The following is a 23843-nucleotide window of genomic DNA, read 5'->3' as shown; positions in this document are numbered from 1 at the left end:
ACGATTACAATAATTGGCAGCACTTATTAAGCACTTACTGTGTGCCAGATACTGTTCTAGGAGTCTTGCAATTTTAATCCTCATAACAACCTAATACATAGACTCTATCCACTTCCTTCTTTTACAGTAGAAGGAATCGGGTGATCTAAGCCCCACACAGACAGGGACTTTTATCTGTTTGGATCCTGGCTGAATCTCTGGCACCTCAAACAGTACCTGGCACATGATAATTGCACAAAGCTAAAGCGTGTTGAATGAATGCAATTATCTGAAATCCACAACTGGGAGATGCAGGATTGGATCCCAAGCAGTATGACTCCAGGACCCATGCTCTCAATCCCCAATGCTATGCTGCCTCTCGAGATAATGTGAAAGAAAAAGTATACAGTAAGATACAAGAAAAGCATCCTCAGTTGATATTATTTATATCATTTGGTGACCTGCCCACTGAGTAAGAGTGAGGACGCTCAGAAGCAAGCTGTCAATGCTTCCTTCTCTCTGTAACCTGTTTGCTTAATTTATGAGTGGGCAGGTAACAAGATCCACATTTGTCCCCACCTGGCCCCATCCCACTGGGAAGGGGCTGAGGACAGGGAAGTGTCTTGATTCAGCTGTTGCCGGCTGCTTGCAGAGTAAATTAGTTTCATTTATCGAACAGAACATCTGGCTGGGATATCAAAGACAGGATTGTATATGAGATTAGTGTCTGCGTATTATGCCGAAGATCACAGAGGAGCAGGGAGAGTGGCTGTGTGCTGCCAGGATCCTGTCCCTGCCCCCACCCTCCTATTCCCCTTATCTAGTTTCCCTCTGCTGGGACTTGGGAACAATCCGAGGACAGTGAGATGCTTCTGGTCCTACAGGAAACAAAATTCAGAATCTGTTTGTCATACGTGAAATGGCATCCCACTAGCCAGTTCCAAAGTACACACTGGGGCATTAAGTGAAGTGCCCCCTGACCTCTAACATATGCATTCATCCTTCCAAGTATGCCTGCTAGGTACTGCATCGTCTTACAGGCATGGAGAATGTGGCAGTGAACTGGACGGACAAGACCCTCGGTCTCATGGAGCTTGGAACACAAACATACCCAATCCAAACTCACCAGGGGCCAAGCTAAAGGGCAGGAAAGCCTTGCCTGTACTCATTCATTTATTCTTTCAACAAATACTGTGCTGAACCCTGTTCAGCTCTCAGCTCTAGGGACCCTGCCATGAGCAAGCCACATAATATCGCCACATGCATGGAGCCTATGTTCAAGTGAGCTGAGAGGTAGGGGCACAGAAAATGTTTAAAATAAAGAAATACATGAGTAGTAGAACATGACATAATGAAAAGTAATGAGGAAATAAAAATAAAGTGACAGGTGGTGAAAAACTTTAAAATATTCTGGAGAAACTTCCCAAGGATGAGATGTTTGTGCTCAGATATGAAAGGTGTGAAGAAGGCAGTCAAGGAAAGATTTTGGGGGAAAGCCAGGTGGGTCTACACCCAGATTGCTCCACAGTAGACCCACAGCCCTCTTCAGTCTGCCGGAGGGTGGTTTGGACCCACGAGGTTAGAGCTGTCCCATAGGGAGGTCTGATGGGTCATGTGAGGATCCCCTGACCCAGTCCCTGGCCCCTCCGCCCCACCAGCTACTGCTGCACCACAATTTCTGACATCAGCCAAGACAAGCAGACAGGGACACTACTACATTTGGCACAGTGAGCAGGGGGACATTCATATGAATTACAAATTGAGCCTGAGCCATCATGCTGACTTTTATTTACTCATTAATTTGTTGAAACATTAATGAAACCCACCCGCAGGCTGAGTGAGACACTCACGCTTTTTCCTGGTGGTGTCTGGACAATAGGGGGTTTGGTTTAGCATTCCCATTTCCTATTTCCCCACCCTAATATTTTGTCTCCTCAAAGACATATAACAGCCTGAATTTGCGGTCTGAGTGGGAATTGAATATTGCATTCATTCAGGATACTTCAGGGCCCAAGAAGGAATTGAAGGGGGGAAAAAAAAAACCAACCCTCCCAAATCAGTTCTCTCCATCTCAGAGGAGGCTGGGCCCAGGAGAAGCAGTCTGTGCCGTGGATGAGAGCAGAGGGCGGCCAGCAGTGTCTTTAGCACCTACATGGATGGCCAACAGGACCCCCTGGGCGCTGGGCTGGAGAAGCAGACAGTAGAATTCTTCCCCAAGCGCTCCCAAGTCACCAAAGCCCAGCCCACCAATAGGAGGCGCAGTATGAGGGACCTGTACACCTACTAGAGAGGAGAGTAAAATAATTCAGAGTTTCTTGGTTGCTAGAGCTCAAAAACTAGGAAAAGGGGCTGGAGTGTGGGGGCCATTGCTCTGAGGTAACAATTCCTTGCTCTCCAGTTTTTCCTGTGAGCCAGTCTTTGACTCTGTGGTCCCTGTGCCATCTGGATAGGACCCCCAAAACTCAAAGCCCTGCCTAGAGGGATGATTAAAGAACTCAGCTCAGGAATTCCTAGGATACAACGGGATAGTAAAAGGAAACGTTCTGTAGGCTGGGCTCAGCCTGATCAATATCCATTGAAGACAAGAAGACACAGGGCCGGCCAGCTTCCTACACATCTTATTTATTGCCGAGGTGTGAGTCATATTAGCAGCTCAGGGAGACACTACAAGGGGACTGCTGTGCCCTATTGTGGATTATTTATTAAGCTGGGCTGCCCAGTAATGAAACAGGATGGAGCTGATTTCTCCTTGCCTCCCAGACAGCCTGTCTCTGCAGCCCCTGTGGCACTTGCCTGCTGTCTCACTGGTAAGGAGGAAGGGTAAGGCCGGCCAGGGAAGGAGATGCTCTGAGAAGTCCCACCCACCTACGGGAGTTGGCAGAGGTGATGGCCTCTCACTTGAGTGGGCTTCAGTGGCCTCACATCACAGAGACTGCTGTCTTCTCTTTTCTAGGGTGCTGTATGGAAACAAGATCACCGAGATTGCCAAGGGACTGTTTGATGGGCTGGTATCCCTACAGCTGCTGTGAGTAGGCATATTGTCACTATGTATGTCTCTAGGAATGTCTACAGGCTCTTCACCTGCAGACTTTGAGCCATGCTCAGTTCAGTTCTTTTGACTTTACACACACCAAAAGCGGTGGGGGGGGGGGGGATTCTGAGCTGTCCACCCCACACTTCCACCACCTCTTTTTGATGGAAGGACAGCCAGGGAGTTGGCAGAGGGAGACCAAGGTCAATGTGAACAAACCTACATGATACATTACAGCTCAGGAACCTGGACGGGGCATGAGTCACTAACCATAGGTCTGGAGGCTAGAAATTAAGGCTGAATGGAATCCTACAAGGGGAAGCATCTTGCAGGAGCATGCTAGGAATTTAGGGAACTAAAACATTCACACCTTATTCCGATAAAGCTGAAACAGCTGCTGATAGACATGTGACCTTGAAGAAGGGTTGGGGGTGGGATGGTGAAATAATTATAGAAGAACATAATCAGTCACCAATATGATTCTATCTGGGTAAGATATAGCTGAGGGGGTAAGAGTTTATTTAACTATTTATTAAAATTTTTGTTAATGTTTATTCAATTTTTGAAAGACAGGTAGAGACAGAGCACAAGCAGGGGTGGGGCAGAGAGAGAGGGGGACACAGAATCCGAAGCAGGCTCCAGGCCCTAAGCTGTCAGCACAGAGCCTAACGCAGGGCTCAAACTCACGAACCGTGAGATCATGACCTGAGCCGAAGTTGGATGCTCAACGGACTGAGCCACCCAGGCACCCCAGAGTTTATTTAATTTAAAGGAAGACTTGTTGCCTCAAATTTTAAGCTCTAGGATTATTTATTTGCATTTATTTCATTCTGGTCATTTGAGCTTTAAATGTTTGAAGAAGATAATTGAACTCTGATGTGGAAAGGCAAGGAAAGGAATTTAGCTTGTCATATATTTTAAGATTCTATGATGGGGGAGAGTTATCTGTAGTTTGTGATTAGGTAGCCGTGGGATCTACGCACATGTGCCGTGGGCATTGGAGTACATGTGCGCACATACACATCCTGCTCGGTGACCATCACAATTCCTAGGAGTATGAGGAATTGATCTTGAGTATCCTGGGAACACTGGAGAATGCCAGGTCTCAGAGAGGTAAACGCCTTACCCTCAATCACACAGCAAAATAGGTGTGGAAACTGGAGAAGAGTTTACATGGCCCTGTGCCTCAGAAGGCTCTCAGCCTTCGAATAGAGGTGTATATCTGAGTAAAGATGAGTGAGTGAGTGTGTGTGTCTTTGTAAAACTATCTCCCAAATCACAGGTAGTGAGGAAGGGGCCCAGGGCCTCCGGACTTCCTGTGTGCAGTTAAACAAAGCTGCAGCAGGAATTTGCAGACCAGGTAGGCAAGCTGGGTCTCCGGGTGGGTGGGAGGCCAGGCACAAAAATAGAGAGAGGAAGGCCCGGTGACTCCCAGAGACTCTTCAAGAAAGAGGAAATGAGATTTGTCCTCAGCCTTTACCTTCTCACATCTTTACTCCCTCCCCTTCCCATGTCCTGTAAGACTCAGGCCTGGACGGTTCTCCTAAGACAATGCAGTCATGTAAATCATGCCCAGCTAGTTTCCAGGCAGCATGTCCTTCTACAAGCAGCAGTCAGGTTTGTTTCAATGAAGCTGAGAGCAAGAGAAAAAAGATTCTTTTGTGTCTTTTCTTCTCTGTATCTCCTCTCACCTCCATCTCCACGTCTGTCTCACTCTGTGAATCTCTGTGTGGGCATCTTTGAGTTCAGAGGTCCCAGCCCTTGGGTGAGCCTTTAAACCTATTTGTTACAGTGACCCACCAGGGCTCTGCAGGGAGCTGGGTGTTTCACAGATGGTATTCTTTGCTTGTAGCAAAGAAACTGTAAATCGTAACCACCTCCATAAGGCTAGTTAACTGTAGCTATTAATCCCTTGAAAGAAGAGTAACAGTAGCATTGGCATTGAGGTAGATTTGGGGGTGGTTGTGTTGCACTGGGCTGGGGTGAGTATCCTTTTACAATCTGCGTGTCTAGTGTAGACAGAAAAATGTCATTGCATGCATTAAGGAGAAATCTAGCATGCATCAAAGTGCCTAGCAGAGCGCATGGCATGTTGCAAAGATTCAATAAATGCATGGGTTTGGGGGGAGTTTATTTCTGGGGGGGTTGCATATTTTTTAAAAAAGGAAATGTCTCCCAGCTTGGAGCAGACAGCAGTGACGATATTAATAGAACTCACAGGATTTGCATGGGCCAGGAACTCTAGTTTAATCTCACCAAAATTTTGAGCGGATGGAATGGAATAGCTGGGAGTAAACTAGGAGTAAAGACAAAGCATCCCTGCCTTGCGCGTGACCAGGAGTTGACACAACTCAGGCAAGCTTGCTCTCCAGAAAGAAGCAGCAACTGCAGCCGTCATTGGGCTTTGACCTGCCGCTGAGCTGTTGGAAAGCAGGTCCTGATTAGATCTAATTTAGCGTTCAGCCCGCTGTAGATTGGATTTCTCCTTGTTAGACTGGAGACACTCTGATAAGAAGGCTCTGATTAGAATACCCTGGTAGTCTGGGTAATTTCCTCTCCTTTGACTCCAAGGCTTTTTGTAAGAGGTTCGTGTTTATTTCTCTCTCCCTGTTTCTCAAATTATTGGTGCATCACAAAGCCAAGCTGTCTCTGCCACGTGAAGCGATCTCGGATATTTCCTCTCTGGCACAACTCACGGTGTTGTCGGTAGTAAAGGGGGTACACTGTAGTTGTTGTCCTGCCTGCTCTCCCTTGTCCCATTGTTCCACATTTTCCAGTCATCCTGCCAGATTTTCCCAGGCCCTGCATGTACTCAGTCCTCCTGGGTCCCGTTCTTGAGATGCTTATTGCAGCAGATGGTCAACACTGAGAATAGAATATCTCAGGCTTCAGAGTTTCTTGGAGGCCACCAAAAATGGGCTACATGGAAACACTTAAAAGTCCTGGGACTGACCCCCTAAACCCAATGCCCTGTCCTCTGGGTGTCAGCCTCCAAAGAGTCACCTCCTTTTGTTTAAGTTCCAGAATTTTAGAGGTCAAAGGAACGTCAGGGCTCCAAGCACAGTCTCCTACCCAGCTAGTGCAGAAACCCCTCCCACGCCCTCTGTGACAAATTTTTCTATCTGTTCTTGCTGATGGTGTCTGTGATAAGTCATCATTGTGTACTTAGAAAGTTAGGCAGTTCTTTCTTATACTAAAGCTCAGTAATGGCTTCTGGGGAAACTCAGAAAAGGCTATTCTCAAAATCTTCAAAGGTTTCAAAATAACTAGTATGTAATTAATCCTAAACAGGTTCCGTTCCTGCAAACATTCATGGTATAAACACACATTCATTGGTCATTAGTAACAGTCCTTATTTATCTTTGGGGGTGTGCGTGGTGGTCTGTATGCCCATCCCTCCTTAAAACAGAGTGCTGGGAAGCGAGTCCCACACCCATTTGGACAAGAAGTATGTTAGACACTCCCTCCTAATGTGCTGAGAACTGAAATATCCCATGTGAAGATGTCTCAGAATGTAAGGTTAGGACAAGATATGTCACATGCTCCCAAGTCCAGGGATGGGAGCAGCTGGATTACCAGAGAACTGACCCTTCTCCTGGCTGTGCCCGTCCCTTTCCTCACCAGAAACTTTAGCTCAGAGGTCGACCTCTCCCAAAATAAGAAAAGCCATCAGTGCGTCTCTAGAGCCATCACTTTCCCCTCTGACGGGCAGCTGCAAGGTGTGCTGTCCCAGCTCCCCCAGGAAATAAAGAGCATTCATTTAGTGCTCATTGATTGCATGGCAGATGCGTAGGAAAGTGGCCCGAGTAGGGCAGGCGGTCCTTTGAGGTAGAAGCTTTCACGTAAATGCTGGGCACGGTCAATGTTAAGCCTGCTCCAAGAGGTCTGAACCCAAACCAGAATGCCTTTGGGCTGGAATAAGTTAAGACAACCCAGGCACCTGTTGTTTGATTTTCTTGGAAGGCAGACAAGACCCTTTGAGAATCTTGGAGTCTGCCAAGCAACATGCCAATTACAGGGCAGTGAGCAAAACTCCACCCCTGTAGCTCACTTTTCCTCACCAGCTGTTTCGCGAGTATTACTACTGCTGCTAATTACTTAATATGCTCCAGAACCCGTGCCAAAGCAATGTTATGTGCTTGTATGCTTCTCTGGTCTACGCAACAGTGCTAAGAGGAAGGTATTGTGAAAAGTCCCATTTTACAGATGGGGAAACTGAGGCATAGAAAGGTTAAGTAACATGGCCATTGTCTTTCAGCGTGTAAGTGACGGAGCGTTGGCACCCAGGCAGGCTAATTCTAGAGTCCGTGCAAGAGACTTCTGCTTCAGGCCCTGTCACAGGCAGATCTGCAGAACTAGTTCTGTGATCCACAGAGCAAGAGTTCCTCACAGGCTCGTGCCAAGGAGGAGGTACTGCTGAACCGACTGTTTCCGGTTCCTTTCGTTATGCCTCAGTATCCGTCACAGGCTGCTGTCTCCCTGGGACTTCCTCTGGCCCCTTGTCATCCCACTAACCCCTGTGAGAGGGCATGAAGGAGCTGCCCGTCTGTAAAGACTGGGTTGAGGGCAGATGGTGAGAACTCCCCAGCAGTGGAAGCAGACTTACTTTGTGATGCACTTTTGAGGGAGGGCTTCTTCTCTTCCTTGTGCGCCCGGGGCTTCCCAAGGGAGGCCTTCAGGGAGATGTAAAATCTGGAGTCATCCCATGCGTGGCCATTGAGTGAATGATTCACCCCTCTTAAAGGACCAGTTGGTAACCAGAAGGCAAATGACCACCCTGGTAGATGTTGAGGGAGGGAAGGAGCAAGCCAGGTCACACTAGGGGAGGCCTTTGATCCCCCAATAGCAGGTGATAGCTGCCGTGTCCAGTCTCTCAGAATCTCCACTTCCCTCTGCTTGTACCCTGTTCCTACAGTTCTCCTCTGTCCATGGACTCCAGGGAGGTCCTGTTTTTCAGACAGGCCATCCAATGGCATTGCTACATTTGCAGTTTCCCGTGCATTAGGAATCACCATGACAACCCACAGCCTGTGACCAGCAGTGCAGCCATTATTGGGAGGGAATGGAAGAGTCTTCTTTGTCCCTAGTTGGGCCTGGGATGGTTCCTCCTGTTTCCTCTCCTGAGTGTTGAGCCTGACGTGGCCCAGAGCAAGACTGGGCAGCGTTAGGGTTTCTTGACCTCGTGGCACCAGGTATCACCAGGCTTCTCCCCATGTCTGGCCTCAGTAGGTTCCTGAATGTCAAAGTAAATCCCCCATACCATATGGTAATGATGAGAGCATAGTATCTGTGCTAAGGCAAGAGAGTAGGTCTTATTAAAATTAATGTGTAAAAAAAAGTCAGGAGCACCTGGGTGGCTCAGTCAGTTAAGCGTCTGACTTTGGTTCAGGTCATGATCTCACGGCTTGTGGGTTCGAGCCCCACGTTGGGCTCTGTGCTGACAGCTCAGAGCCTGGAGCCTGCTTGGGATTCTGTGTCTCCCTCTCTCTCTGCTCCTCCACCTCTCTCTCTCTTTCTCTCTCTCTCAAAAATAAATACATTAAAAAATCTTTTTTAAAAGTTCAGGATGACAGAGGGTTAATTCTGGAGAAATTTAAAAAAAAGAAAAAAGAGGAAGACATTAATGAGAGAGGTTTGACTCTGTGTCCTGCAGCTTAATCAGGGGTCCAAGATGCCTCCCCAGATTGGTATCCTCACGAATAGTTTATGCCAATGCATAATGGTGGTAAATACTCACAGGGAGAGACCTTTTTCTGAGGAGGAGCAATAGAAAAAATGCCAGACAGTTATTGGTACCGTCTTTCTCCTCCTCCGTATCTACATCTGAGTATTTATAAAACAAACTGACTCCCCAGCCTTGTGTTAGGAAAAGGAGGCTCCCCCAAGCACCTGCCCCCTTGGCAGGAGCCTGGGCCAGCTTTCCATCTCATGGTCTTTCCTGCAAGGACTTGACTAATTTCCAGGAAGGGGGTCACTACGCTCTCTCTTGGCACCAGTTTTCTGAGCAAACCTTGTACTCTGGAGTTTAGAATATGCTTTTGGCATTTCCAGACAAATACCACTCAAGTAGGAGGGGCAATGTAACTGCTGTCTTCCACAGACCCACGGGCAGGTGTGGAGAGTATAAATACCACCCAGAATGTTAGCGCTGGGCCACTGAATCAACACGTGAATTGCTAGAGTTGCCAAGGTGATTTTAATGCAATTTATCATTAAAGCTGACTCCCAATGTTTGTGTTTTCTGAACCGTGCAGCGAAGGCCTGTGAGCTCTGTGGGAATCTTCACTGAGGAGGAGATGTGGGCAAGGACAGTAGCTAAAAATGGGGTCTCAGTGGCCTTCTGCCCTGTTGGCCTCTTTAGAGAAAGTGGGTGTGGTAGGGCCTTTTCACTGACGAGGGTGGACCTCATCTCCCTCCTGTGGTTCTTCTCTATCTCCTGGACCTTGAAGGAAGGAAGCTGCCAGCTGCTCCTGTGTTGAGAGAATCTGGGACCTTTCTGGCCGGGGCAGGCCGGGTCCCCGAGCAGGAGGACTTGAGTCACAAGAGCCCTCCTTAGCCCAGACCCAGAGTATTTCACTGGCCCCTCTACAAGCTCCAGCTCTGTGGTTCTCTGTGGCTTATTTCCTGCCTGGCCTTTTCTGAAGGCAATGGTTCTGGAAAGGATTATCTCTTAGCAGCATCGTTATGTTGGTTAGTCAGTGGACTGAATGCTAATACCTCTTGACATGGAACATATGTGGAAGCTGCACGTGCTCATGGAAGAGGGGTTGGGAGAAGGCCTTGTAGGGCTGACACTTGGAAGTAAATATAGAAGGTGATGTCTGTGCACTGCTGCTGGATGTGCCATTCTCCTTAATCCCCTCTGAAGGGAGCGTGGTTTTTTGTTTTGTTATGTTGTAGAATCGTCACTAGCTTAATGGGAGTAGCCACAGAAAACATACTGCCATCTCCTCCCATCAGCATTGGGTGATTCCCAAGGTCCATTAATGGGCATCAGGGTGGTATAATGGGTGGGAGCAAAGCCTTTGTGCTAAGATAACATGGGTCCACTTCTCAAACTGCCACTTACTACTGTGCAACTTTGGTCACCAGTACTTAAGTTTTCTGCGTCCCAACAGTTTTCTGTGTCATCTGTCCGATGGAGATAACACTTACTCTCTAGTGGGGACATTCAGTGGGTTAGTGTTTGTAAGGTGGTTGGTGGGTGTTTGATCATACAACATGCTTGTTACATGTTACGTCGTGTGGTCCTGCTGTTCATCTGGCCTGTCCATCTCAGCCCTTCTCTCTCCTTTTGCTTATAAAACCTTCAAAAGAGGTTCTTTGGGAGGTGGGTCTGGGAGTAGGTGGCCCCAAAAGATGGCTGGATTTGCTTCTGGGGGAAATATTTATGAGCACAAGATGCCCTCAACCCCCAACTCACTGGATCCAACAAGAGATCAAGCTGAAGGTCTAGTTGGGATGTCAAAGTTTTGGCTTTGAATACCAGGCAGCCTTTCAAATGAGGCAACCTGGAGCATCTCATCTTGCATGAGGGTTGCTGCTGTCTCTGCTTCATCACTGTCCCCTGATCTGCCCAGGGTAGAGTGAGAATTCAGAGGAGCCACGCATACTGCTCCCAAGTCAGCATGTGGTTAATGATCGCTGAAGGTTGAAATGCTGCTTCGTGTGTGTGTGTGAGCCCCTCAGTGAAGAACCTTCCACTTTGTGCCAATGGCAGTTTGGTGAGCATCCCAAAAAGCATCCCATCTCCAACAACTTGGTGCCAAGTCCTTCCTAAGAGTTGGCAGGATTCCTGATCGCTCCAGACAACCAAACGGCGAGCAGTCTTCCTGACCCAACCAGACCTCTGCCCACCTGGTGCATTCCATGCCCAGGTGCTTCCAAAACTAGCAAAAATAACCACTCCCAGAGACCAGGAACATGCTTCACTGGGCATGGAAGAAAGAGTATGGATTCTCTGTGGTGGATAAAAGCTGAGGTCTGGAGTCAGGCTGGTATGTTTCACTTACTGCTTGGTCAAATCTGCCACCACTCGGACCCTCAGTTTCCACACCAGCAAAATGAGGACAATCTTAGTGCTGCTGTGAGGCTGAAATAAAATACTGCGTGGAAAGTGCTTTGGAAAACGCTTGGCACGGGGCTGCACAGAGCCATGGTCCCTAGAGATGTCACTGTGTTATTAGTATCATTTCAGCAGCTGCACTGCTGTTGTTCCTCAAAGGGAGATGAAATAGGACAGACCCAGCAGCCTTGAGGAGAAAAAGAGGGAAAATCGATCTCTCCAGGGAAAGAGACAGAAGGCCTGTCTTCAGGAGTTCTTATGGAAATGCTGAACCCCATTACAAATAGTTGTTTACTCTCTGTTTGCTCCACAGCATGTTTTTTTCAATTCCCCTCCAACTCTTGTCCATGTACCAGGTAGCTCAGGGATCCTTTCGTGGAAGACAGATGGAGTTGAGTAGCTGCCAGCCTTCCTCCCAAAGGAGAGAGGACAGAAGGACGGGCTGTTAGATCTTGCCGGTGCTAGGGATCAGTGAGGCTGTCCTCAGCATCTAAATCGGGATAAGCAGCTTAATTTTATCTCTCCCTGCACCTACGTGTCTTGCCTTAGGGAGCCAAGCATCCTGGGAGGGAGGGAGTGACCAAGAGACTGTGCCCTTTTGTATTTCCTCTTGCTCCCTGCTTCATGCACTCTGCACCTCATGCTGTCTTTGCCTAGTAATTCCGCCAGCCTGGGGTGTTTTGATGCCTTCCATCTTTGAGATAACACCCCATGCTAAGACATTTAGAAGTAGGGAACAAGGAAAAGCATTTGGATCAGAAAAAGAAGCCTCAGTAGTTCTGATGAGTGAGGAGGGTTGCCCCCAGGAGCATGCAGATTGGCTACCCTTTCAAGGCAGGTCAGAGTCACCACTGCTTTCTCCCTGGGGGTTCCCTCTTTGTCCAGGGTCTAGCGTTCCCCAGAACTGCAGCTGGGCTCTTTAATCTGCACTAGGGTCTCAGGTATGAGTGCCCACTCAGGCAAGACAGGCGAAGAAGCTGGTGAAAGGCATCGCTAGGGAAGAGTGAGGACTGTGGCAAACAGGGAGCATGGGTCCTATCGAAAGGGGACAGCCACCCCATAGCTGCCTCCAGTGGACTCCATGTTGCTAGAATTTCTGAAATTTTTTTTCAAGAGGAAATAGAAATCTGGCATGTGTGTGTGTGTGTGTGTGTGTGTGTGTGTGTGAGAGAGAGAGAGAGAGAGAGAGAGAGAGAGAGGGAGAGGGAGAGGGAGAGAGAGGGAGAGAAATTTCCCAATTTTAAAACACTGGGAGGGTGAATGAACAGAGCATGTGGGATGTCACAATATATTGCAGGGAAGATTCTTTCTTCAGGGCATCAGATTGGTACCTCTGACTTGGTCTCTTTACTGAATTGTTCAGTATTTCCTAGCAAAGGGATCCCCTCTTAAGGCCCTGAATATCAAGGTTTGGAATAAATCATTTACCATGCACTTTATTTTCCTTTGTAAACAAGCACACCAAACACCCGTGTGTGAAGGGTCCATTCCTGCCCCATGGGTGCTTAGCCCTGCTGGGTCCCTCCGGCTTTTCTCCCTGTTTCTTTGCTCCTTGGTGTCCTCCTTGGAATGTCCCCAGAATGGATTGACCTTGACTAAAATGCAATCTATAAAGCACAGGACATTCTTGGGGGGGAATGCCACCGGGGGATAGACAGATGGGTGGGGTATATAAGGTGTTCATAAAGAAAAAAGTGCACCCTCCAGAGACATCAGTTCTCGTAACTACCTCCAGCATGTTCCCTGGAAACACATGCAACCTTGACCAAGCCACCACATTCTCAGACTCAGTTCTGTCACCTAAACTTGGGAGGCTGGCTGTACCCATCTGCCTAGGTTACCGTGAGAACAATTGGATGTCAGGAAAGCACTTTGGAAAACAACAAGAGTATTCTAGCTTTTCTCTACTGCAAGGCAGGAGGACATCTGTGTGAACCCTTGGGAGCCTGCCCATTATTAGCCAGATTAAACACGCAGCTCTTGTACTTGTCACTGCCACAGCTGCCTGCCTGCACGCAGGCTGCAGGGGCCCCACTGGGAGGACGGGCCTCCAGCAAGGGAGAGGTGCTATAGAAGGCTGAGCTCCCAGGGGCAACCCCCCATCACCAACTCAAGTCCCCTAGACCCTGGCATCAGAGCCTGTGGAGGCCAGCCCGTTATGAGTCTCCTGGGCCACTCTCCACGAGAGAAGCTCTGAGCCAGCCTTGAAAGAGAAATGTTAAAAATTTAACATTTTTATTGGTTTGTCTAGTTTTCCTCTCCCCTACGTTTATTGACGAGGGAATGAGAAATGATTTTATACTAGTTAAGAGGGTACAAACAGTTGGTCTAGGATCATAAAGGAAATTCTCAGGACTCAGATTCGCTTGACTTGCCAGCCCCATGCTGGAGAACTCTTCTATAACCCTCATGGCATCACCTACGCTGGACCAGAGTTTCACCCGAAAGGCAGCTTCTTTTGATGCTATTTTTTTTTTTTTTTTTTTTTTTTGGTGGAGGGAGGGGTATGCAGATCTAAAACCAGGGAAGACAGGTGCCACCTTAGAGTGTGGTCCCCTGGAGTTGTGTACAGGGTTGGGTATATTTCGTAATAAATGCTTGTTGCTGAGCACCAAGAATAAAGGGAATGAAAGTGATGTCATCTGTGACATCAGGGCTTACAGTCATCATAGGTGGGAGGCCAGTGGTAAACAAGGACAAACACCCTGTGATCACAAATGGAGAGAAGTACTACAAAAAAAATAAACTGGAGCTAGGAGAGACAGTCATGGGGGGCTGGGGGTCTTGCTGTAGGTGAGGGGATCAGGGCAGGCCTTTCTAAGGAGGTGACATTAAGCTGATATGTAGGGGAGGAGAAGGAACCACCTTATGAAAGGTGGTAAAGAACGTGTTCAAAGGACCTGGGCCAAAATGCTTATGGGGGCGTTTGAGGAACGAAGTGTAGTGAGCAGGGATGCATGGAGGAGGGGCAAGGGGTAGAACTTGGGTCACAAGGGGCTCCATCCATGTTGCGTGTGTGGGAGCACGTGCATGTGTGTCAGAGAGAGAGAATGTGTATGTGCACACACCCATGCTTGCCGGTGGATGTATCTTTTCCCGGGAGGATTGGATGACCTATAACTTCCATCACATTTCCAATGGGATCAGTGATTTCACAGAACTCAAGAAGACTTCTGAATCAAAATTGCCCTTCGTCAGTCAACTAAAGCTTTGAAGCAGTTGTGCCAAATGAATTTTTTTTCCCCCATTCCTGGAAGCTCTGTGTTCTAAAGCAGAAAGTCAAGCATGTGTGCTGCCATTTCCAGGCTTGCTCTGAGGGCCTGGGTACCAGGGAAGGCTGCGGGGGATTTCAGTATGTGGCCCAGTATCCTCGGTAGCTGGTGTACAAGTGCCTGGACATGTTTGGAGTTTTGGTGGCCGCGGGAATGCAAGAACCCCCTCGCCCCCCCCCCCCCCCCCCCCCCACACACACACACACTAGTGGCAGGGGCCCATGGCTCTCAGGAGAGCATTAGGCTGTCTCTGGAGGAGAGCTCTGAAGCCTGTCTCCTGCATGTGCAGCCCTTGCTCCGTGGGTGACTCCCAGGATCAGTGAGTCACTGGCCTCTCTTGTGCTTGCAGCCTCCTCAATGCCAACAAGATCAACTGCCTGCGAGTGAACACGTTTCAGGACCTGCAGAACCTCAATCTGCTCTCCCTGTATGACAACAAGCTGCAGACCATCAGCAAGGGACTCTTTGCCCCTCTGCAGGCCATCCAGACCCTGTGAGTATGCCCCCTCAAATGCCAGCACACGCGCAGGCAGCCAGTGACCCCAAACACCCAGGCACAGACAGCCCCCAAAACGAAGGCTAGGTGAGCATGTCCCAGAGCATGTCTGGAGACTGCGGTGAGAATGGCTGTAACCTCACCTGTACTGAGCACCCACCCAGTGCTCGACACTTCGCTGAGCACTTTCCCCGTGTTCAAACCTTTAGATCTCACAGCAACCCTGTGAGGTAGGTGTTGTGAGGATCCCTCATTTCTAGGTGAGCAAACCAAGGCGCAGAGAGGTTAAGTAACTTACTCAAAGTTGCACAGCTAGTAAGAAGCAGGATTCGAACAGGCTCCCCTGCTCGCTTAACCACTGTACTCTGAGCAGGCCCCATCTCTGCTAATAGCCCGATCCTCCCCACCAACACCCCGCACCACCCTGCAAAATCAAGCCTCTGCTACAGGCACTCGGAATTTTTCACCTTCCCTTCAGGAAGCACTTCCTCACTGCAGAGGATCATAAATAACTCCGTTAGATAAATAACACCTGAGGACAGATCTCAGCCCATCCCAGGCCTGACCATGAACCTGGGGCTTCTGGATGCCTTCTAAGTCACCTGGCACTTACTGCCCCTAGCCAGAGACAGGCGCCGATAAAGAGCTGAGAACAGCTGCTGCGTGTTGAACACTGACCATGCGCTGAGCACTGTGCTGGCCCTGTGGAGTTTTCTTATAAGCCGGGCAGAGCCGGACCCACGGTGCTGCCCTGGTGATGATGAGGGTAACAGCAATACCCACTGCTGTATGTGGAACACCCACCATGTGCCAGTCACCCTGCCAGCTGCTTTATGTGCCTGGCGTTGCTGAGCTTAGAGAGATAAAATCCAGGCTACTGTAAGCACAAACCCTGAGCCTGTGACTTTGCCCATCACAGCTGGTGTCGGTCAGAATCGAGGTGAGTGGTGGGTCCTGCCCCAGGTCAGGAGAGCAAGGAGATGACATCAGCTGATGCCAGCCGCACCTGTGACCCTCTCTGGCACATAGCAGGCCTCAGGCCCCACCCGCTCTGCGTTCTGCCCGATGAGGAGGGGCCCAGTGCCAGGCACGGTGGAGGTGGAGAGTGGCACCCCGGGTCACTCCTGATCAATTCTCATCCCTCTCGCAGCCACTTAGCCCAAAACCCATTTGTGTGCGACTGCCACTTGAAGTGGCTGGCCGATTACCTGCAGGACAACCCCATCGAGACGAGCGGGGCCCGCTGCAGCAGCCCGCGCCGGCTGGCCAACAAACGCATCAGCCAGATCAAGAGCAAGAAGTTCCGCTGCTCAGGTAATCAGGTTACGGGGCTGGGCCCCACCTTCCGACTCAGTACTGCAGCCCCAGAGAGGCCAGTAATCCAATCTGGAGGACAGCAAGCGCTGTAATGGCTCCTAGGGAGCATCTTTGCAAATTAAATTGGGGAAATTCAGTTAGTCCTGCAGAAAACCAATTACCTTATGGATTTAAAATAAAACACACACACACACACACACAATAAAAGCATGGGGTGGGGCGGGGGGTGGTGCACAATTTCAGGAGAGACAGAACCCAGGTGGCAGCCTATCTCCAGGGTCAGGTGGAAGCTAGGGGAGGGGCAGCCTTTACACACGTGCCTTTTAGAGGCTGCGATTTATTTTCTTTGAGTCTCCAAAGCATGCTCCCCAAGTGGCAGATAGGGAAAGAAATGTGTCCCAGGCCAGGCTGCAAGGAGCATGTAATGTTGGGAGGCTCCCATCCCCTCTAAGACCGCCTTTGGTACAGCCCTCAGACCACAGTTTGTTACAGACTTCACAGACATTTTAGCTAGCTGTCTCCTCCACCCTAGACTGGTATAGTCTGTTCATGGAGAAAACAGCAAAGAGTTGTGCTCTCTAGGAAAGCAAAGCCTCACTTTCCAGTTTCCAAGCTCTTTCTGGAATCCTTCCTCCCTACTGCACCCAGGAAAGACACTGGGGGTGAATGCCAGAGGGGTTCTCAGGTCATCTTGAAAAGACAAGTAACTGTCCTTGACCTGATAGCTAGATAAACAGGCAGTTAAAAATGGCGAGCATTTGTGCCATTTGCTACTGGAAAAAAATCACCACACTGCCTTGTGCTCCCAATGGTGAGAGATTGATAGTATAATGTGCTGAGATGGGTTGGTGCCAACCATCACAATCTGTGTGTCAGCAAGAGCCCTTCTTCTCCCCTGCCCAAGAGCATCTTATGTAAGCGGCTTCTCCCAGGGAGAATGACAGCATGGTCACTGGTCGCTGGGAGAAGACCAGCAGACAGACTTCTGCTTCTTTCATGTTGTTCTTGGCCTCTAAGTCAAATCCTTTAGTCCACGTCTCCAGAGTGATAAACTTTAGCTATTTTATCTTCTTCAATAGAACCTAATACCTCGAGAGGGCTTGGAGATACCACAGGGACTTTGTGGCAAAATGAGGCGTTGGTCCCAATTTGTCTGCCTCAGAATAACAATGTCAGTTTCTTACTTGTGATGAACTCTGTGCTGAGTGCATCTAGTTTGACTTGGTTCTTCCACTAGTCCTGTGAGATCACCCGGAGGAGTCCTCATTCTGCAGCTGAGGGAGCCAGGGACTCAGAGGTAAAGGGCACCCCATGGTCACAGCAAGCAGACAGTGGAGGCAGCCCCCAGGTCTGGCTCACTCCTCGACACCATGCAGCATGTAGGAGAGAAGGAGCATTGGGAAAACAGTCCAACTGTTTGGATGACTCTCTTCCTAGTCTATGGTCCTATCCCCACTCCCCAAAACTCTTTCCTTAAGTTCCTTCTTGGGCCAGCAGCATCTCTGGGAGGGAAACCCTCTCCCAGCCCTGGAGTGTCACCTGAGGCACAACCATCCTTCCTCAGGGCCTTTCTCATAATGCACACCTCTTCTTCCCTCTGTCCCCTCTGTTCCTATCCAAGTCTGGGGGTGGGGGGAGCTGACTTAATTAGCTGTAACAAGCAGTTGTGCCCCAGAAGAGGGGGCGATAAGAAGCAGGGGAAGGCAGAGTGCCATCTCCCAGCCCCAACCCCTCAGGCTCATAGGGGACCTGTCAGGATCTCAAGGATTCGTGTTGATGCCAAGACCATGGGGCCACACAAAACAGGAAGGGGATCGGCCCAGGGTCTGAGGATGGCATCTCCCAGAGACAAAATCTTGGCAGGTGCCTAGGAATGACTGTGGGCTGGGACTAGGGGTGGCAGGATGAGGGTACAGATGGAATGAAGTAGGAGAAAGAAAATAGCAAGCTGACCTAGGGGACAGTAACACATAGTTCTCGTGCTGTGCCACTACCTGCCTACTTTTGCATGGGAGAGATCCTGGCTGCTTTTCCTACGGAGGGCAGGAGTGCTTGGAAATTTTAAAAAGAAACAGAAGCACAGGGTTCTTGGATTGACCCTGTCTAAAAGATTTTTTTTTAAATCAATACTAAGCAGATTATTCCTGTAAAGGTAGGGAACGTCAGAGCTGATGCCTGACAGATAACATTCTATGTGCTATTATTTCATGTAGCTGCAGAGAAGAGAGGTAGAGAGACCTACTGGTGAGTATCAAAGGCCTTGGATTTGACAGACACTGGGGCCCAGGCCTGCCTTGGCTTTAGGGGATACAGAAGCCATAGGTCTAAAGCTTTGTGTTTCCAGGAAGCTCCAGAAGGAGGGTCAGGTGATGCGTACTGGAGTTGACAGATAATAACTCTGCATTTTACTTTCCCCTAAAAGCACCCCCATTGCAAAGACAGCTGATGTAATTAGAAGCCAATTTGAGGGCTGCTCCTGCAATGCATAAAGCCCCTCCTTAGGCAGGGCGTCTGGCTCCCAGCTGCCCTGTGTCTGCCTCTATCAGCTGCATCCGCCGCCCTGGGCAGCAGTATCTGGTTAGAGGTGAATGCTGCCAGCTGGGGTAATCTGACCATCAGATTAAGTCCCCCTGAAAAGCCGCTGTCTGGCTGCCTGGGACCCGAGCCCATCCTCAGGGGAGCACTTGGCAGTTGGAAGATATCTTCCATCACACCTCCTTCCTTTGTGTGTAGCGATCTGTTGGCAAGAAGAAATTCATGGTGAAAAGTACAGAGGGTGATGACACAATATGAGAAAAGATGGCCAATAGCAAGATACTGCTCAGGGCATCACAGAGTTTTAGAGAACTCAGAATTCACACAGTCCCTGCTAGAAATGAAGAAATTGAGGCCTACACAGCAGGAAAGTATTGTCTGAGGTTATAGAGTAGGATTTTCAAGATGAGATCTGAAACCCAGGACATTCAATGTGCTGCGAAGATTTTCTCTCTTGTCCCTCCTTTTTGTTGTTGTTGAGGGAAATCAAGGAGAAGGGTTAAAGGCTTGGGGTCAGGGGCACAAAAGGCATGGATTTTTCCTGCTCTGGTACCAAGGCCCTGATCCAACTTGAATGTGAAATCCCAACAACCAGGGTGTTACAGAGCCCTGCATGTCCAGACATCAGAGCAGAGTTGAGACTAGAGTACAACGGCCACTCTAGCTGGTCAGATGGGAGGGCTTTGAAAGAGGTCAGACCTGGGGCTGTGGAGTGACCTTCACTCAGTGGTCAACCATTGCAGATAACCTATGCACTGTCAAGATGCTGTGACCATCTCGCCCCAAAAACACATTGTAGGGGAACAGTGACTCCGTTCCTCTTGTCAGAGGCCAAGAGCAGGGAGGATCCCAGTCACCTGGCCCTGACTTCTGGTCTGTTCAAGAAGTACATATCTCCTCCCAGTGGCTTGGGAGGAAGTTCATAAAAACTGTCGCTGATCTATTGCAGATAGGGACATGGAGTCTGGATGCCCTCACCTGGGCCCATGGCACCCAGAAAGTTTGGTTGTTGGTCCCTCCACCCACTGCCATGATTCACAACCATGGAGGAAATCTGCAATCAGGAAGGACCCTAGAATCTGGTGTCTTCCCCCTTTCCTTCCTTCTCTTAGTCTGAAAGAGACTACTCATCATGATGGGAACTGGTCACTGTTCTCAGACAGTTGTGACTGTAGGTTTCCCAGTCCCAAACGTAGGGCCCCATTGGCTTTCCCATCTTTCTCCTTGGCTAGGGACGTGTATTTTCTTTTGATACCGTACCCCCCTCCCCCCGCCTTCTCCATTACATGTTGAGTCATCTGGAATGAATGTCTGTCAGCCAGAGGGTTTCTGGGGGTCCTTGAAGGATACTGAGGAGATTTCTGAGGTATGGAATATGAAAGGGGCTTTTCCTAAAGAAAAGCTTTCCAGCTTCGTTAGGCCACTGGGAGTTGTGGCTTGTCTCTTCATGCAAGGGGCTGGGGGGACAGACTGTTATGGATCCACTGTGCTGTGGGGATGGGCCCCAGGATGCAGAGTGTGCAGAAGCTGCTTCTGCTAAGTGTGATGTCTTGGCAGATCAGTGGTACAATCGAGCGGGATTTAGAGGTTCTGTTCAGGCCCGTGATATGACCGGAGACATCTGCGGCCATAACCCATCGTGCCCTGATTCTCCTGAGCAGGGGTGTCCAGTAGTCTCCCGCCCGATCTCCTCCCTTTCCCCTGTGACTGCCCCAGGGCGGGGTCCAAGGGCGGTGGGGCTCCTGTCTTCAGAAGTGTTCCTGTGGAACCCTGCTCCTGGTACTAATCACGCTCCGTGGGGGCCTGCTCCGGCTTCCGCTTCTCCACGCTGCTTCCTCTGAGCGCTCCTGTCCTCTCTCTGACGCTGCTTCCTGACCTTGATTCTGACCAGTCGCCGCGGGGCTTTCCTTTGTGCTTGATCTAACCATGTGGTGGAACGATGGAAACGGAACATGGTTCTGTCAAGCACCGCGGAAAGCTCCGCGCTCTCCTGCAGCATGGCCCGCCGCCACCCGCCACCACCGCCGGACACCTCTTCTCTGCTCTGGAGCACCGCAGCCCGCCATCTGCCAGACCCACCTCTCCTGGTCTAGCCTCACGGAGGGCGGGGGGCGGGAGCCTCGGAGGATCCGCAGAGACCTCCACCTCCAGGTAGCGGATTCGGGCTGAAATGGGTTTGGAGGAGCACACTGGGGACAAGCTAAGATCTAGAACCACATCTCCTGCCCCAGATAGAGTCATCACCCCCTCCCCCAGGCTACTCTGGATGCCGGCCAAGGGGTAAAGTAGCTAGGCTGAAGCTCAGAAACCACTGTTTTTCTTCTGTTCAAAGAGAACAGGTACACCCAAGGCCTGTGCCCCATCATTTCATGGAAAAGTCCCAGTGCAAGGTCATCTTCCCAAGTGGTAGCTAACCCAAAGGTCATACTGCTTTGTGACCTACTCCCTCTCCTCTATCTTTACCAGAAGCATCGGGGATAAATGTGAGCATGAGAATTAGTGAGAGTGGCATGAGTCTGAGACTTTGGATTTAACTCGCACCTCCTCCTGGACCCAACCCCCACTCCTCATGAGTACATTGGCCCTGGTCCCCATGTAGCCTAAAGTCCAGGCTGTTGCCTTGACCTTCCGGGAACAGTGAACATGTGGCCCAAGAGCTGGGCTCCTCACGTGGAGCTAGTCCAGTGCCACGTGAGGGCTGTGCAGAGATCTGCTATCTCTGATAATCAAGAGAGGGATCTTGGCAACCCCCATTCTGTTTGTTTCTTAAGTAAATCCTAGGCTCAGTGTAACTAGAAGATTGTGGTTTTGGTTCATGCCATGAAGTCTGTGTCCCACCCCAGATGAGAGAAAGCCATGCTGGGAACCAAATCCTGGCATAGGCCTGGAAGCCAGCTCTGGCCTCTCATGGTAACATGTGACTTGACTGTCTCCTCTCCCTCAGGTCACCCCTCAGAGCCAGGGCCAAGCCGTTGCTGAGTAACAGAGTCCTGTTGGCCTTTCTGGATGCTTTTCCATTTACTGAGTGCTTACTCTAGGTCAGGTGCTGAACTATTTCGATCATTACCTTGTTTTAATTTTTACAACAACCTTATAAGTCCCATTTCACAGATGAGGATATCAAGTCAGAGAGGTTAACTAACTTGCCCAGACTCAGATGGCTGCTCTTTCCAACTATAATACTCACCCTTCCTAGCTACGGACAGTCTCATAGCCTTGAATTAGAAAATGAAAAAGAATGATAAGATTGACTTGAATCGATAGGGAGTTGAAAAACATTTTAACACTCCCCCTCAAGCTTGCTTCTGTTAATGGAAAAAAAGTTGAGTAAGCACGTGAGCAAGCAGTGCTGTTTGAATGGCTCCTCCCTCCAGCATGGATATACCAAGATCCATTTGGTACACAACAAATCCCTGAGCCTGGAGCAGTCCCCTATCCTGAACAGAGGGGGCATCCTGAGTGCCTTGGCACTGCCCCCACCATGACAGGGGCCAGGCCTCTGGTCCACAATGGCACCTTCACGGGCACCTCCCTGGTCCTGCAGCAGCAGGCTTGGGACCAGGCAGTGCCCAGCTGCAGGCCATGGGCATTTCCCTCTGGTTTCAGGCAGATGGCTGCATTCATAATAGACTGTGATGGGGATAGCTTACGAGGACAGCTGTCTGCCCAACTGATCACCAAACTCCTGGTAAAACAGTTGACATTTTCTAGTCACTGGTATCTAGTCCCCTAGCCTTTGCCCATGAGTGGATAACTGTGTGCCTGGCAATGTTCTCTTGATTCCATTTCTTACTTACGACCCTTTGCTTGTCCACGTGGCTCTCTCTTCAAGCTGACGATCTCCCCCCTCCCCCCCCCCCAATTCCTCTTTCTGCTCTTTTCCTCCTTTCATCCCACCCATGTTAGGGATATTGGAGGTAGAAGAGGAGAGCTCTGGACACACGTGCATTGGCAGGGCCATGGTCATCAGATAACAGTGAATCTGTGACTTTCATTCAACAAACTGGTTGCCCAAAGAATGACACAAATCCAGACCACTAAGGACAGCAGCCATCCTGGGCCCAGCACTGGCCTCTGCAGCCAAGCCCATCCACAGAGTGGGAGCTGTGGCTCCCTACCTGCCCCAATCCCATGACCATCCAGATGTTAAATACATGCTGTCCTGGGAAGTGGCCACAGGGCAGGGATTCATAATAAAATCGCATTGCTATGGATTTCTACCCCCTGGTCTATTAAAGCTCTCTGTGATCATGTACCAAGTGTCGTTGTTCTGAGCTGCCCGCGTAGAGGGAGGAGGGCTACAGGGGCAGGAGCAGGCGAAATGCCAGATGACATCAGCTCTCCCATGACCCATTTCAGCCGGGGTTTTGTTTTATGGTCCTTCTTCAAGTCCTCCGAGATCTCTGCTGTCTGAACTCTCCCCAAAGAGAAGAAGCAGCGGCCTCTTCAGTTACTCCCCTCCTCCTAAGTATTTCTGGCAGTGACAAATATGCATTGAGATTGAAATTGACTTTTAAAGCTCTGGAAAAGTTAAAAATACTTTTGGGTAGTTATGAGCATTAGGCATAACAAATGGCTCCGAGAAACCCAGGGTAGTTTCGGTAATGAAATATGAAGTGATGGGGTGGCATTTCAGGCTGGCTCTGACTGGGGAAGGAACTCTTTGGGTTACGTGCAAACGCCGTTATTAACATTTCTGGCTGCCACTCAAATAAAATATCACACTCTGACCCCCTCATTACTACAAACCAGGGCAATAACAAAAACAGCAGGGGGGGATGCTGGAAAGAACATATTAGTCCATTGAATCTAATTGCAAAATCATTTCATTAAAATGGGTCAGCGGTTCCATCGCAGAGGTCCACCAGTTATAATCTAACTATACTACAGAGAGCGATTCCTGCTAACTACAGACGCTCTCACCTTGATTAAAACGAAAACGCATTTAATCGGCGGCAGTCCCCGGCCACAGCCCAGCCAGGGTACATCTTCAAGCTCATCGTGTTGAAGAGCAGCACACTGTGCTCCCTCCTGTCTTTCAGAGGCATTTGATCAGTGCCCAGGGTTCCTCCACTTTGCAGGGATTCCATTGTAGACACCTTCTGAAAGAAAAATATATGCATATGTCCAAAATGCCCCTTCACGCCG

General features: G+C 49.6%; 1 protein-coding gene across 1 annotated transcript in view; it reads left to right on the top strand.

Moving 5' to 3' along the window:
- SLIT3 (slit guidance ligand 3) overlaps nucleotides 1-23843 on the top strand; it is a 593034-nt gene that overhangs the window by 491562 nt on the left and 77629 nt on the right. The window contains exons 12-14 of the mRNA XM_019450253.2: nucleotides 2933-3004; nucleotides 14697-14840; nucleotides 15994-16157. Of these exons, the coding sequence (XP_019305798.2) occupies nucleotides 2933-3004; nucleotides 14697-14840; nucleotides 15994-16157 (380 nt within the window). The remainder of the gene's footprint in view (nucleotides 1-2932; nucleotides 3005-14696; nucleotides 14841-15993; nucleotides 16158-23843) is intronic.

Source organism: Panthera pardus, unplaced genomic scaffold (assembly GCF_024362965.1).
Source record: "Panthera pardus isolate Hobbes unplaced genomic scaffold, ASM2436296v1 HiC_scaffold_2, whole genome shotgun sequence".
In the NCBI taxonomy this organism is placed as follows: Eukaryota; Metazoa; Chordata; class Mammalia; order Carnivora; family Felidae; genus Panthera; species Panthera pardus.
This window is presented reverse-complemented; position numbering and strand designations above follow the sequence as displayed.